This window comes from Echiichthys vipera (genome assembly GCF_963691815.1).
Source record: "Echiichthys vipera genome assembly, chromosome: 9".
In the NCBI taxonomy this organism is placed as follows: domain Eukaryota; kingdom Metazoa; phylum Chordata; class Actinopteri; order Perciformes; family Trachinidae; genus Echiichthys; species Echiichthys vipera.
This window is the reverse complement of record NC_139834.1, coordinates 61,211-77,500: the sequence shown is the minus strand read 5'-3', so window position 1 is coordinate 77,500 and position 16,290 is coordinate 61,211. Positions and strand designations below refer to the sequence as shown.

The 16,290-nt window shown below is 51.5% G+C and overlaps 2 protein-coding genes across 3 annotated transcripts in view; one reads left to right on the top strand and one right to left on the bottom strand.

Moving 5' to 3' along the window:
* The window catches only part of LOC310951579 (synaptophysin-like), a 19,113-nt gene extending 16,652 nt beyond the window's left edge, over nucleotides 1–2,461 (bottom strand). The window contains exon 1 of the mRNA XM_083919878.1: nucleotides 2,424–2,461. Coding sequence (XP_083776004.1) covers nucleotides 2,424–2,441 — 18 coding nt within the window. The 5' untranslated portion in view covers nucleotides 2,442–2,461. The remainder of the gene's footprint in view (nucleotides 1–2,423) is intronic.
* Nucleotides 2,462–4,895: 2,434 nt separating this feature from the next.
* Nucleotides 4,896–15,971, top strand: irak1 (interleukin-1 receptor-associated kinase 1). 2 transcript variants are annotated; one of them, XM_083920414.1, is made up of 12 exons: nucleotides 4,896–5,208; nucleotides 6,223–6,390; nucleotides 6,906–7,028; nucleotides 7,161–7,237; nucleotides 7,345–7,527; nucleotides 8,422–8,486; nucleotides 8,750–8,861; nucleotides 9,712–9,833; nucleotides 10,365–10,578; nucleotides 11,835–11,903; nucleotides 11,993–12,175; nucleotides 14,816–15,971. In XM_083920414.1, exons 1-12 carry the CDS (start codon nucleotides 5,100–5,102, stop codon nucleotides 15,356–15,358), a joined length of 1,968 nt encoding a protein of 655 aa, XP_083776540.1. In that variant the 5' UTR covers nucleotides 4,896–5,099; the 3' UTR covers nucleotides 15,359–15,971. The 2 variants fall into 2 exon arrangements, with proteins under 2 accessions (XP_083776540.1, XP_083776539.1); XM_083920413.1 differs by having other exon boundaries at nucleotides 7,158–7,237.
* The last annotated feature ends 319 nt before the right edge of the window (nucleotides 15,972–16,290 follow it).

Here is a 16,290-nt window from a genome sequence, read left to right as displayed (position 1 = left end):
GCTCCCTGGGGTCTGGTAGAGGACCCGAGCTCCCTGGGGTCTGGTAGAGGACCCGAGCTCCCTGGGGTCTGGTAGAGGACCTGAGCTCCCTGGGGTCTGGTAGAGGACCCGAGCTCCCTGGGGTCTGGTAGAGGACCCGAGCTCCCTGGGGTCTGGTAGAGGACCCGAGCTCCCTGGGGTCTGGTAGAGGACCTGAGCTCAGAGAGAGGGTCAACCTCCTGAGCCCCTGCGGACGGTGAGGAGGAGATTCATATTTCAGTCTGTTACAGGAAAATACTGAGACCTGCTGTGAAGGACCAGGTGTTGATACATTCACACTTAAGAGACTCTGTGGAAGTGGAGTGAGTGATGGCGTCCTTCGGGTTGGTGAGTGGGCGCCCTCTCTCACCCACGACCCCTCCAGAGGGTTCAGCAGTGAGACCCAGCGTCCCAGGTTCACTCCCTAGACGCCATCAGCTCACCTGAAGCTCCAGGTCGGATCCTTTCTTCTCATCCACAGCCCCTGGCTCCTTCCTCAGCCGCCCCACAGAGTCCTTGACTGCCTCCTGTGGGGCTCCCCTCACACTCCCGGCCCCCTGAGTGACCTGGATGTTGAGGTGGCTACAAACCCTCTGCAGCCTGCTTCCACCGGGCGCACCGTCGCCCTCCAGCCTTGTTGTTGAGCCTCTGCTGCGAGTCCTCCACTGCACCTCCCCAGGGCACCGTGAGCTCTGATGTAAACTGGAGTGAGGGTGACCACAGCACGAGGTCCGGTCGCAGGTCCGTGGAGGCGATCTCAGGTGGGAAGCAGAGTCTCTGGTCCAGGTCTGCCAGCAGCGTCCCGTCTCGTGCTCTGCTGCCACCAACGGGACGACGGGGGAGGAAGGGCATTCACGCCTCTGCGTTGACCCTCCAGCACAGCTGCAAGACGCCTTAGCACCTGGTTGTGCCGCCCGGTGTAACGGCCCCGGGTGAGGCCGGTCCTGCATCCCACCAGCATGTGCCGCAGTGTGGCCGCACTTGGACAAAGGGGGCACGGGGGGATGCATCAGAGGCGGCCCTGATGGTAACGCTCCCCCTGAACGTCTCCATCTCTTCCTCTTCTCCGCTCCTTCCCACGCCGTCCACTGCCCTGGCTCTGCCTGCTTCCTCTTCCCGCCGTACCTCCTGGACCAGGTTGGCCTTACTCCAGGCCGGTGTACCGGCCCCGAGACCAAGACCACCCCTCCCCTCCTGAACTCGGCCCATGATGTCCCTGAGTCTGAGTCCCGACTGTGCCGGCTCAGGTGCAGCCGACGGGGTCCACTTCCTCCCGGGCGCCAGGACGGGCGCCGCCAGGACGGGCGCCGCCAGGACGGGCGCCGCCAGGACGGGCGCCGCCAGGACGGGCGCCGCCTGGGCTGCGACTGGATCGCTCCAATCCAGCAGCAGCACCTCCAGTGGGGCCGTGGTGCCCTGACCCTCCTCTGTCAGACCGTGCTGGGCAGGTGCCCCACAGCCCGATGCTGCTCATATCACTTAGAATAATATTAAAGTGATAATAACAATAATAACAATAATAATAACAATAATACAATTAATGATGTAATGTGCTGTCCAGCTGTTTTATATGTATTTTATTTATTTAATATATAAAAACAATATATATATTATATAAATATGAATATATCATTTCAATATATTACTGTAATATTAAAGTAATATAATAATAATAATAATAATATTTATTTAAATTTAAACGTTTATATTATTTTAATGTGTTATTGTAATATAGTGACATATATTAAAGTGATGCTGCTGCTATTATTAATAATAATAATAATGATGATAATAATAACACAGAGCACCAGCCCGTCGGTCTCCATCTACAGCAGCTGAGGAGCAGATTTAACCCGGTTACAACCGGTTACAACCGGGTTAAATCTGCTCCAACACCGGGAATCATGTTTAAACACAACATCAGCCTCAGCACCATCATCTTCATCATCATCATCATCATCATCATCATCAGCAGCAGCAGCAGCAGAGGAGGAACTGCTCCACGGCTGCCATTTTACACACACACACACACACACACACACACACACACACACACACACACACACACACACACACACACACACACACACACACACTCTCTCAGGAGGACATGTCATCACGCGACAGCAGCTGTATTGTTTTTATTCAGCGTGCGGGGCCGAGCCCTCAGACGGACCATCATCATCATCATCATCATCATCATCATCATCATCATCATCATCATCATCGTTATTATTGTTATTATTTAATACACTGATGTTTGTCCTCTGATGTCCGTCACACACACACACACAGACACACACACGCACACAGACACACACACACACACACACACACACACACACACACACACACACTAAAGAAAAACATTAACTGTAAAGCTTTAGATGGTTTTAAGGTTTTACCGTGTTGACGACGTCCATCCTGCAGCAGCCTGTCGAGAGGAGATGGAGAGAGGGAGGAGGGAGAGAGGGAGGGAGGGAGAGAGAGAGGGAGGGGGGGGGAGAGGGAGAGGGAGGAGGGAGGGAGGGAGAGAGGGAGGAGGGAGGGAGGGAGAGAGGGAGGGAGAGAGGGAGGAGGGAGAGGGAGGGAGGGGGAGGGAGGGAGGAGGGAGAGGGAGAGAGGGAGGAGGGAGGGAGGGAGAGAGGGAGGAGGGAGGGAGGGAGAGAGGGAGGGAGAGAGGGAGGAGGGAGAGAGAGAGAGGGAGGGAGGGAGAGAGGGAGGGGGAGGGAGAGGGAGGGAGAGAGGGAGGGAGGAGGGAGGGAGACAGGGAGGGGGAGAGAGAGAGAGAGGGAGGGAGAGAGGGAGAGAGAGAGGAGGGGGGGAGGGAGGGAGGGGAGAGAGGGGGAGGGAGAGAGGGAGAGAGAGAGGAGGGGGGGAGGGAGAGAGGGAGGGAGAGAGGGAGGGAGGGAGGGGAGAGAGGGGGAGGGAGAGAGAGAGGGGGGAGGAGCTTCTGAATTTGCTTCTTTTTTTATTCACTATGAATTTGTGTTTAATCAACTCAGAGACGATGAAAGGGTTCATATTAATAATTATAATAATTATTATAATGACAATAATAAAATACTAATAATAATAATGATGACATGCCCCCCCCCCCCCCCCCTCCATCCTGTGCCCCCCCACTCACAGGAGGACCCTCTGGGGTCGGGGCGCTGCTGCACGGGGGGCAGTGAGGTGAGGGGCCTGGAGGGTCCAGACCCGGGCAGCAGAGGCTCTGGGGACGTGGAGCGTCTCCTCTCTGTGGGGGAAGGAGCCGGAGCTTGTGAGGGAGGTGGAGCTCCCAGTTAGATCTGGGGGGGCTCACCTCCACACACAGTCTGGATCTGGACCCGTGCTCCTGGATAGGGGCTGGACCCTGGTCTTCTCTGGAGGGGCCCAGGGTGTGAGGGGCCGGGCGGGTGTGGGGAGGCTCTCAAACCCCCGGCTGAGCGCCGCGGTGTTGGAGTTCACCCCGGTGGACCAGAGGGTGTCCTCCTTACGCCTGCGGGTGGTGGGGGGGGGACTCTGACTGTTGTTGGTGCAGATGCAGCGAACAGCAGTTCAGAGTCTGGGGCCTTCTTGGAGACCCTGAATGGAGTCCTGCATGGGGCTCCAGTAGGGGACTCCAGAGTCCTGCTGGGAGACTTCAACGCCCACGTGGGCAACGATGGAGACACCTGGAGAGGCTGATTGGGAGGAACGGCCTCCCTGATCTGAACCCCAGCGTCTGGTGTTAGACTTGTGTGCTGGTCCTGGATCCTCTTAAACAAACACCATGTTGGAACAGAAGGAGGCCTTCAGGATCTGGTCTCCCAGAAGAGTCCGGAGGTGGTTCTGAGGTCCCCACAGGTCTGAAGGGCTGCAGCCTCTGCTGGGTCAGAGGCAAAGCAGCGGGTGTGGGAGGAGTTCACACAAGTCCTGGAGAAGGACTTTGGGGGGCACCGAGGTGCTTCTGGACCACCATTCAGCACCTCAGGAGGGGGACACGGGGAACCGTCCAAGCTGTTCACAGTAAGGACGGGACGCTGGTGCCCTCAGCTGATGAGGTCATGGAGAAGTTCAGCATCCATGAGGAACTCGGAGTAGAGCCGCTGCTCCTTTGCAGAAGCAACTGTGTCGTGTTGTGTTGTGTTGTTGTGTTGTGTTGTGTGTTGTGTGTTGTGTGTTGTGTTGTGTTGTGTGTTGTGTTGTGTTGTGTTGTGTTGTTGTGTTGTGTGTTGTGTGTTGTGTTGTGTGTATTGTGTTTTGTTGTGTGTTGTGTTGTGTGTTGTGTTGTGTTGTTTTGTGTCGTGTTGTTGTGTTGTGTCGTGTTGTGTTGTTTTGTGTTGTGTGTATTGTGTGTGTTGTGTTGTTTTGTGTTGTGTTGTTTTGTGTTGTGTGTTGTGTTGTTGTGTTGTGTGTGTTGTGTTGTTTTGTGTCGTGTTGTGTTGTGTGTCGTGTTGTGTTGTGTTGTTGTGTTGTGTGTTGTGTTGTGTGTTGTGTGTTGTGTTGTGTGTTGTGTTGTGTGTTGTGTTGTTGTGTTGTGTTGTTGTGTGTTGTGTGTTGTGTTGTGTTGTGTTGTTGTGTTGTGTTGTTGTGTTGTTGTGTGTTGTGTTGTGTTGTGTTGTTGTGTGTTGTGTGTTGTGTTGTGTTGTGTTGTTGTGTTGTGTGTGTTGTGTTGTTTTGTGTTGTGTTGTTTTGTGTTGTGTTGTTGTGTGTTGTGTTGTTGTGTTGTGTGTTGTGTTGTGTTGTGTGTTGTGTGTTGTGTTGTGTTGTTTTGTTGTGTTGTTTTGTGTCGTGTCGTGTTGTGTTGTGTTGTTGTCATCGATATATAAACACAGTAAACTGAGGCTTTTATTTTGTAGGCCAGGCCTCCTAACCGGAATGAGCGGCTCTTATTGCAGTGGGGTGGAGCAGCAGAGGGCGGAAGTAGCGGAGCTGAACTTCTGTCAGAGTCAAACTTCAAACTTCAAACTTTTAAACTTTAAACTTTAAACTTTGGAACCTTTTTAACGTTTACACACGTTAGTTCCGGCTCTGCTGTTCCGGCTCTGGTGTCCCGGTTCTGACCCGGGTCCCGGTGTGAACGCTGTTAGCTGTTAGCCTCAGAGCTAACAGGGATGTCCGGAGCACCGGGAGGACCGTTCCTTTACCACCTGCCGCCCCCCGTCCTCTGGACGTTCTGCCGGGTCATGGACGGGCTGTCGGACCGGGACTGGACCCGCTTCGGTGAGGCAGAACCAGAACCACAACCGAGACCGACTGCTAACGGCTAACGGCTAACTGCTAACGGCTAACGGCTAAAGTGATGGAACTGAGTCTCACTGTGAACTATGATGCGTGTGATAAATATATAAACATATGAATATAATATATATTTATAAATATATATTTATAAATAAAAAATATAAATAAATTATATATTATATTTATATGTATATAAATAAAATACATATAAATATAATGTATAATTTATTTATATAAATTATACATTATATTTATATGTATTTTATTTATACATAAATAAAATATATATTTATATATATAAACATATATTTATTCATTTAGATATACCGTATATAATATGTAATAGCATATATATATAAATAAAAATGATATAATATATTTATTTAATAAATATATGTATTTATATAATAAATGATATAACACATATATATGTGTATATATATGTGTTATATGGTATTATACAATATAATATAATATAAATATATCATATTGTATTTCTTTATATCTATGATGAAATATATATATTATATATAATATCCGTGTATATAGTGATGATTTCATGTGTTCATCATTTTAATGACTTTATATATTTAATCTGTAATAATCCTTTATTATATTAAATGTGAATGTTGTGCACAGACAGACAGTGTTTAGACTTTATACATATTTAATATTTAATAATCCTTTATTATATTATATTAAATGTGAATGTTGTGCACAGACGGTCAGTGTTTAGACTTTATACATATTTAATCTGTAATAATCTTTTATTATATTATATTAAATGTTACTGTTGTGCACAGACGGTCAGTGTTTAGACTTTATACATATTTAATCTTTAATAATCCTTTATTATATTAAATGTGAATGTTGTGCACAGACGGTCAGTGTTTAGACTTTTTATATATTTAATCTGTAATAATCCTTTATTATATTATGTTAAATGTGAATGTTGTGCACAGACGGTCCTTGATACTGATTGGTTGGTGTCTGCAGCGTCAGAGGTGCTCTGTGATCAGACGGCCGTGCGATTGGCTGAGAGGAGGGAGAGGCGGACCGACTGGGTGATGAACCAATGGGAGAGCAGGAACGGGCGCGTCAGCGAGCTGATCGACCTGTTGGAGCGTCTGCAGCTGCTCCGCCCCCGTGATGTCATCCTGGACTGTGAGTCCACCCCCTCTGTGACCTCTGACCTCTGTGACCTCTGACCTGTGTGACCTCTGCGACCTCTGACCTCTGTGACCTCTGACCTGTGTGACCTCTGTGACCCCTGCGACCTCTGACCTCTGTGACCTCTGACCTCTGTGACCTCTGACCTGTGTGACCTCTGCAACCTCTGACCCGTGTGACCCCTGACCTCTGTGACCCCTGACCTCTGTGACCTCTGACCTTTGTGACCTCTGATCTGTGACCTCTGTGACCCCTGACCTGTGTGACCTCTGTGACCTGTGTGACCTCTGTGACCTCTGACCTGTGTAACCTATGTGACCTGTGTGACCTGTGACCTGTGTGACCTCTGATCTGTGACCTGTGTGACCCCTGACCTCTGTGACCCCTGACCTGTGTGACCTCTGACCTGTGTAACCTGTGTGACCTCTGACCCCTGACCTGTGTGACCTCTGATCTGTGACCTGTGGGGGTCAAAGGTCACACAGCTGACTCTCTCTCTCTCTCTGTAGGGGCGTCCTCCTCCTCCTCACTTCTCCCCTCCCCCCCTCCTCCTCCCCCTCATGTCTTTGACCCCCCTCCCAAACAGTGTCAGGCTCCGCCCACTCTGAGCACCTGCAGACTGAGCAGCTCAGGTAACTCTCACCTGATGATGATGATGATTATTATTATTATTATTATTATTATTATTATTATTATTATCGTCAAACATTAAACTGTGTGTGTGTGTATGTGTGTGTGTGTGTGTGTGTGTGTGTGTTCAGTAGATAAAGGAAATAGACCCCTCCCCAGACCGGCCCCGCCCCCCCACGAGCTGCAGTCTGACCTCCACCGCCTCCCCCAGGTAACACACACACACACACACACACACACACACACACACACACACACACACACACACACACACACACAGACGTTGTGTTGTGATGATGGTGATGATGTCCTCCTCAGGCCCCCCCGGTGGTGGCGAGCAGCAGCGGCGGCGGCGGCGGCGTGATGTGCTGGTCGTATGAAGAGGTGCATGCTGGGACAGCGGGGTTCTGCCCCTCCCTGCAGGTGGGCGAGGGGGGGTTCGGGGTGGTGTACAGAGCGTCTCTGAGGAACACCGACTGTGCTGTGAAGAGACTCCGGCAGGTCAGAGACAGGAAGTGATGTCACACTGCTCATTATCTATGATGTTATTATTAGTTAGAATGTTGTTATTTATTAGTTTTACAGGACTGTGATTGGTCACTGCTGTTGTTGTTGACGTTGTTGTTGTAGGACTGTGATTGGTCACAGTTGTTGTTGTTGACGTTGTTGTTGTTGTTGTTGTAGGACTGTGATTGGTCACAGCTGTTGTTGTTGACGTTGTTGTTGTAGGACTGTGATTGGTCACAGCTGTTGTTGTTGACGTTGTTGTTGTTGTAGGACTGTGATTGGTCACAGCTGTTGTTGTTGACGTTGTTGACGTTGTTGTTGTTGTAGGACTGTGATTGGTCACAGCTGTTGTTGTTGACGTTGTTGTTGTTGTTGTAGGACTGTGATTGGTCACAGCTGTTGTTGATGATGATGTTGTTGTTGTTGACATTGTTGTTGACGTTGTTGACGTTGTTGTAGGACTGTGATTGGTCACAGCTGTTGTTGTTGTTGACGTTGTTGTTGTTGTAGGACTGTGATTGGTCACAGCTGTTGTTGACGTTGTTGTTGTTGACGTTGTTGTTGTAGGACTGTGATTGGTCACAGCTGTTGTTGACATTGTTGTTGTTGACGTTGTTGTTGTAGGACTGTGATTGGTCACTGCTGTTGTTGTTGTTGTAGGACTGTGATTGGTCACAGCTGTTGTTGTTGACGCTGTTGTTGTTGTTGTTGTTGTAGGACTGTGATTGGTCACAGCTGTTGTTGATGATGATGTTGTTGTTGTTGACGTTGTTGTTGACGTTGTTGTTGTTGTAGGACTGTGATTGGTCACTGCTGTTGTTGTTGTTGTAGGACTGTGATTGGTCACAGCTGTTGTTGTTGTTGTTGACGTTGTTGTTGTTGTTGTAGGACTGTCAGCTGGACTGGACTCTGCTGAAGGAGAGTTTTCAGACTGAAGTGCAGCAGCTGAGCAGGTGAGACCCGACCCTCTGAGGCCGTCTGAGTCCACCTGAGACCCTGCTCACCTGTGTGTGTGTGTGTGTGTGTGTGTGTGTGTGTGTGTGTGTGTGTGTGTGTGTGTGTGTGTGTGTGTGTGTGTGTGTGTGTGTGTGTGTGTGTGTGTGTGTGTGTGTGTGTGTGTGTGTGTGTGTGTGTGTGTGTGTGTGTGTGTGTGTGTGTGTGTGTGTGTGTGTGTGTGTGTGTGTGTGTGTGTGTGTGTGTGTGTGTGTGTGTTCAGGTTCAGACACCCAAACATCGTGGATCTGTTGGGCTTCAGTGAAGGACGAGGGTCGGTGTGTTTGATCTACAGCTACATGGAGAACAGGTCACTGGAGGACCAGCTGCACCAGGTCTCACACACACACACACACACACACACACACACACACACACACACACACACACACACACACACACACACACACACACACACACACACACACACACACACACAGGTTCAGCTCTTCTGGACTGCGGTCCGTAAATGTGTCATTCACAGCGTTAATATGGTGAAAGTTCAGTGTTGTTCTGGGACCGTTGGGTGAGAGGACGCCCCCCCCCCCCCCCCCAACAGAGAGCGACCTTTGTGCCCAACACCAACATGAAACCAGAGCTCATTCAACTCCACGTGTGGTTTAACTTCAGACTCCAGGTTAATCATGAACACACTTTTGAAAAGGCTCCGTCCAGCGTTTCCATGGTTACTGTCACCGTTGCTGGTCAAACCCAGCGCCGACACGGTTTCAGCAACGCCGACCTGTGAATTCAGAACGGGCAACCTGGGGTCCCTCAGGGTTCAGTGCTGGGGTCCCTCAGGGTTCAGTGCTGGGGTCCCTCAGGGCTCAGTGCTGGGGTCCCTCAGGGCTCAGTGCTGGGGTCCCTCAGGGCTCAGTGCTGGGGTCCCTCAGGGCTTTAACGCAATGTTTAAACACACAAATCTACATTTATATTCCATATAATAAATATTGTGTGTGTGTGTGTGTGTGTGTGTGTGTGTGTGTGTGTGTGTGTGTGTGTGTGTGTGTGTGTGTGTGTGTGTGTGTGTGTGTGTGTGTGTGTGTGTGTGTGTGTGTGTGTGTGTGTGTGTGTGTGTCTCTGTGTGTGTGTGTGTGTGTCTCTGTGTGTCTCTGTGTGTGTGTGTGTGTGTCTCTGTGTGTGTGTGTGTCTGTGTGTGTCTCTGTGTGTGTGTGTCTCTCTCAGGAGTGTGTGTGTCTGTCCTGGTCTCAGAGGCTCGGGGTTGTTGGAGGAGCCTCAGCAGCTCTGCAGTTCCTTCACTCTCCTCCAGACGGACACAAAGCTCTGATCCACGGAGACGTCAAGAGGTATAAATATAATCTATATAATCTGAATATAATCTATAATCTATATAATCTATAATCTATATAATCTATATAATCTGTATATAATCTATAATCTATATAATCTGTATATAATCTATAATCTATATAATCTATATAATCTGTATATAATCTATAATCTATATAATCTATATAATCTGTATATAATCTATATAATCTATAATCTATATAATCTATAATCTATATAATCTATATAATCTGTATATAATCTATAATCTATATAATCTATAATCTATATAATCTATAATCTATATAATCTATAATCTATATAATCTATATAATCTGTATATAATCTATAATCTATATAATCTGTATATAATCTATATAATCTATATAATCTGTATATAATCTATAATCTATATAATCTATAATCTATATAATCTATAATCTATATAATCTATAATCTATATAATCTATAATCTATAATCTATATAATCCAAAGTGCAGAAGTGTAAATGTCTCTGAGTCCCAGCTGAGGCGTTTGTGTCGCTGCAGTTCAAACATCCTGCTGGATCGACACCTGGAGGCCAAGCTGGCCGACTTCGGTCTGGCTCGCTGTGCGTCTCGCAGCCACCCGGGCCGCTCGGCGTGTCAGACGGCGTCCGTGGGTAAGACGGCCACGGTCAGAGGGACGCTGGCGTACCTGCCCGAGGAATACGTGAGGAACGGAGAGCTGGGGACGGCCGTGGACGTCTACAGCTTCGGAGTGGTGAGACGCCGCAGGGGCTGATGGGAGCTGTAGTCCGTCCGCTCAGCTGCTGTGATCACGTGATCCATAATTATAATAACCATATTAATGATGTGACTCGGTGTGACCCGGTGTGACCCGGTGTGACTCGGTGTAACGGTGTGACTCGGTGTGACCCGGTGTGACGCGGTGTGACTCGCCTAGACGCAGTGTGACTCGGTGTGACTCGGTTTGACTGGGTGTGACTCGATGTGACTCGCTGTGACTCGCTGTGACTCGGTGTGACTCTGTGTTTGGTGTGACTCGGTTTGACTGGGTGTGACTCGATGTGACTCGCTGTGACTCGGTGTGACTCGGTTTGACTGGGTGTGACTCGGTGTGACTCTGTGTTTGGTGTGACGCGGTGTGGCGCTGTGTGACCCGGTGTGATGCGGTGTGACTCGGTGTGACGCGGTGTGACTCTGTGTTTGGTGTGACCCGGTGTGACTCGGTGTGACCCGGTGTGATGCGGTGTGACTCGGTGTGACGCGGTGTGACTCGGTGTGACGCGGTGTGACTCTGTGTTTGGTGTGACTCGGTGTGACGCGGTGTGACTCTGTGTTTGGTGTGACGCGGTGTGACTCGGTGTGACGCGGTGTGACGCGGTGTGACGCGGCGTGACTCGGTGTGACGCGGTGTGACTCTGTGTTTGGTGCGACGCGGCGTGACGCGGTGTGGCGCGGTGTGACGCGGTGTGACGCGGCGTGACTCGGTGTGACGCGGTGTGACTCGGTGTGACCCGGTGTGACGCGGTGTGACGCGGTGTGACGCGGTGTGACTCGGTGTGACGCGGTGTGACTCGGTGTGACGCGGTGTGACTCGGTGTGACGCGGTGTGACTCGGTGTGACGCGGTGTGACTCGGTGTGACGCGGTGTGACTCGGTGTGACGCGGTGTGACGCGGTGTGACTCGGTGTGACTCGGTGTGACCCGGTGTGACGCGGTGTGACGCGGTGTGACCCGGTGTGACCCGGTGTGACGCGGTGTGACCCGGTGTGACTCGGTGTGACCCGGTGTGACCCGGTGTGACGCGGTGTGACCCGGTGTGACTCGGTGTGACCCGGTGTGACCCGGTGTGACGCGGTGTGACCCGGTGTGACGCGGTGTGACGCGGTGTGACTCGCCGTGACGCAGTGTGACTCGGTGTAACGCGGTGACGCGGTGTGACGCAGTGTGACTCGGTGTAACGCGGTGACGCGGTGTGACTCGATGTGACGCGGTCGACTCGGCGTGTTTCAGGTGCTGTTGGAGGTCCTGACGGGGCGGCGAGCTCTGGAGAAGGACAGGAAGTCAGGAGACAGATACTTGGTGAGAACAGTCAGTTCAACATCAGCCTGTTTAAGTGAGGTCTGTCTCGTGACCGGGTTCTGGTTCTGGTTCTGGTTCTGCCGGTACAGAAGGACCTGGTGGAGGAGGTGGAGGACAGTCCGACCGGTTCGTCTCCGGCAGCCTGGAGGACGCAGCTGGACCGGCGTCTGGTCTCAGGCGGCGCCGTGGAGCCGGACGGCTGCATGGAGGTGGTGGCTCTGGCCTCCAGGTGTCTGCACCGGAACAGGAAGAAGAGACCGGACATGACCAAGGCCAGTGACACCGGCACCAGGACTGGACCAGAACTACACCAGGACTACACCAGAGCTGCACCAGAGCTGCACCAGACCTGCACCAGAACTACACCAGAACTACACCAGACCTGCACCAGAACTACACCAGGACTACACCAGACCTGCACCAGAACTACACCAGACTTGCACCAGACTTGCACCAGAACTACACCAGAACTACACCAGACCTGCACCAGAACTACACCAGACCTGCACCAGAACTACACCAGGACTACACCAGGACTACACCAGACCAACACCAGACCAACACCAGACCAACACCAGACCTGCACCAGACCAACACCAGACCAACACCAGACCAACACCAGACCAACACCAGACCAACACCAGACCTACACCAGATCTGCACCAGAACTACACCAGACCTACACCAGAACTACACCAGACCAACACCAGACCTGCACCAGAACTACACCAGACCTGCACCAGACCTACACCAGACCTGCACCAGAACTGCACCAGACCTGCACCAGAACTACACCAGAACTACACCAGAACTACACCAGACCTGCACCAGAACTACACCAGACCAACACCAGACCTGCACCAGAACTACACCAGACCTGCACCAGAACTACACCAGAACTACACCAGACCTGCACCAGAACTACACCAGACCAACACCAGACCAACACCAGACCTACACCAGACCTACACCAGACCTGCACCAGACCTGCACCAGAACTACACCAGACCTGCACCAGACCTACACCAGACCTGCACCAGAACTACACCAGACCAACACCGGACTTCACCAGACCAACACCAGACCTACACCAGACCTGCACCAGACCTGCACCAGAACTACACCAGACCTGCACCAGACCAACACCAGACCAACACCAGAACTACACCAGGACTACACCAGGACTACACCAGACCTACACCAGAACTACACCAGAACTACACCAGAACTACACCAGACCAACACCAGACCTACACCAGACCTACACCAGAACTACACCAGAACTACACCAGACCAACACCAGAACTACACCAGACCTACACCAGACCTGCACCAGACCTGCACCAGACCAACACCAGACCTACACCAGAACTACACCAGACCAACACCAGAACTACACCAGACCAACACCAGACCAACACCAGAACTACACCAGAACTACACCAGAACTACACCAGACCAACACCAGACCTGCACCAGACCTGCACCAGAACTACACCAGAACTACACCAGACCTGCACCAGAACTACACCAGACCAACACCAGAACTACACCAGACCAACACCAGAACTACACCAGAACTACACCAGAACTACACCAGACCTGCACCAGAACTACACCAGAACTACACCAGACCTGCACCAGAACTACACCAGACCAACACCAGAACTACACCAGACCAACACCAGAACTACACCAGAACTACACCAGACCTGCACCAGAACTACACCAGACCAACACCAAAACTACACCAGACCAACACCAGAACTACACCAGAACTACACCAGACCAACACCAGAACTACACCAGACCAACACCAGAACTACACCAGAACTACACCAGAACTACACCAGACCAACACCAGAACTACACCAGACCTGCACCAGACCTACACCAGAACTACACCAGACCTGCACCAGAACTACACCAGACCTGCACCAGAACTACAACAGACCTGCACCAGACCTACACCAGACCTGCACCAGACCTACACCAGACCTGCACCAGAACTACACCAGACCTGCACCAGAACTACAACAGACCAACACCAGAACTACACCAGACCAACACCAGACCTGCACCAGACCTGCACCAGAACTACACCAGGACTACACCAGACCTGCACCAGACCTGCACCAGAACTACACCAGGACTACACCAGACCTGCACCAGACCTGCACCAGACCTGCACCAGACCTACACCAGAACTACACCAGACCTGCACCAGACCTACACCAGAACTACACCAGGACTACACCAGACCAACACCAGAACTACACCAGACCTGCACCAGAACTACACCAGAACTACACCAGACCTGCACCAGAACTACACCAGACCTACACCAGACCTGCACCAGAACTACACCAGAACTACACCAGACCTGCACCAGAACTACACCAGACCTACACTAGACCTGCACCAGAACTACACCAGACCTACACCAGACCTGCACCAGAACTACACCAGACCTACACTAGACCTGCACCAGAACTACACCAGACCTGCACCAGAACTACTCCAGACCTACACCAGACCTACACCAGAACTACTCCAGACCTACACCAGGACTACACCAGACCTACACTAGACCTACACCAGAACTACTCCAGACCTACACTAGACCTACACCAGAACTACACCAGACCTACACTAGACCTACACCAGAACTACTCCAGACCTACACCAGACCTGCACCAGACCAACACCAGACCTGCACCAGAACTACTCCAGACCTACACCAGACCAACACCAGACCAACACCAGACCAACACCAGACCAACACCAGACCTGCACCAGACCTGCACCAGACTAGCGGTTCATATTTAATAATAAATAATAATAATAATATTAATAATAATAATAATGATAACTGTAATAATAACTGAGGCATGTCGGTGTCGTCTCTGCAGGTGTTTGACAAACTTCAGGACGTCCACGCCATCATGAGCAGGTCCAGCTCCTCCCCCCTGCCCCCCCCCAGACCGCCCCCCCTGGACGCTGTGGGAGCTCTGTCCAGCCAGCTGTGCACACTGGGCCCCCTGGAGGACACCTGCCAGCTCCCCCCCCCTCACCCGCTGCACTCCTCCTCCCTCCCCCCCCCTCACCCGCTGCACTCCTCCTCCCTCCCCCCCCCTCACCCGCTGCACTCCTCCCCCCTCCCCCCCTCCTCCTCCCTCCCCCCCTCCTCCTCCCTCTCCGGTCCGTGTGAGACGGACGAGAGTCGGGGCTTCTCCCAGTACGACCTGCGCTCCCAGTTCAGCTCTAACGGGACCAGCTCCGGGTCTCGGTCCCCCTCCACCGGAGACCGGCCCCCAGGGTCCCAGTCCAGCCGGCCCTCTGTCCCCACTGAGGACCAGTACCCCCTCCCTGCCCTCACAGGGGCCGCCTCAGGACCAGGTCAGACCCCGACGGGGCCGCTGAGGTCCTCAGGTACGGACACGCCCACTTCCTGAGGTCCTGCAGCGTTTCCTGTGCAGAGACTGAGACCGGGTCCAAACCCCTGATGAGGGGACAGAACCGGGTCCAAACCCTGATGAGGGGACAGAACCGGGTCCAAACCCCTGATGAGGGGACAGAACCGGGTCCAAACCCTGATGAGGGGACAGAACCGGGTCCAAACCCTGATGAGGGGACAGAACCGGGTCCAGACCCCTGATGAGGGGACAGAACCGGGTCCAAACCCTGATGAGGGGACAGAACCGGGTCCAGACCCTGATGAGGAGACAGAACCGGGTCCAAACCCCTGATGAGGGGACTGAACCGGGTCCAAACCCTGATGAGGGGACAGAACCGGGTCCAGACCCCTGATGAGGGGACAGAACCGGGTCCAGACCCCTGATGAGGGGACAGAACCGGGTCCAAACCCCTGATGAGGGGACTGAACCGGGTCCAAACCCTGATGAGGGGACAGAACCGGGTCGGGACAGAACCGGGTCGGAGTGTGACCCGAGGCTCCGGGGACAAAGGTCTCAGAGAGCGAAAACTTCAGACTCTGGACAAAAGTCATAAAAAGTGAAACCGTCAGAATTGAATAAAAACATCTTTTATTGAAAATCATAATTAACGAGGCGCTGAATTATGACGAGTCAGCGTTTATTACAAAAACATCATCGTCGTCATCGTGAGACTCTTTTATAATAAACTGTTTTTTACTTTCAACACTTTTATAATAATACACTTTATCTGAATGTGTTCCCCTGGTTACACACACACACACACACACACACAGACACACACACACACACACACACACAGAGACACACACACACACACACACACACACACACACACACACACACAGAGACACACACACACACACACACACACAGATACACACACACGCACACACACAGACGCACACACGCACACACACAGACACACACAC

Coding starts and splice junctions, on each gene's coding strand:
- irak1 (XM_083920413.1), top strand. CDS start 5,100: ATGTCCGGAGCACCGGGAGGACCGTTCCTTTACCACCTGCCGCCCCCC. Junction 7,528..8,421: donor CTGTGAAGAGACTCCGGCAG/GTCAGAGACAGG, acceptor TTGTTGTTGTAG/GACTGTCAGCTGGACTGGAC. Junction 8,862..9,711: donor TGGAGGACCAGCTGCACCAG/GTCTCACACACA, acceptor TGTCTCTCTCAG/GAGTGTGTGTGTCTGTCCTG.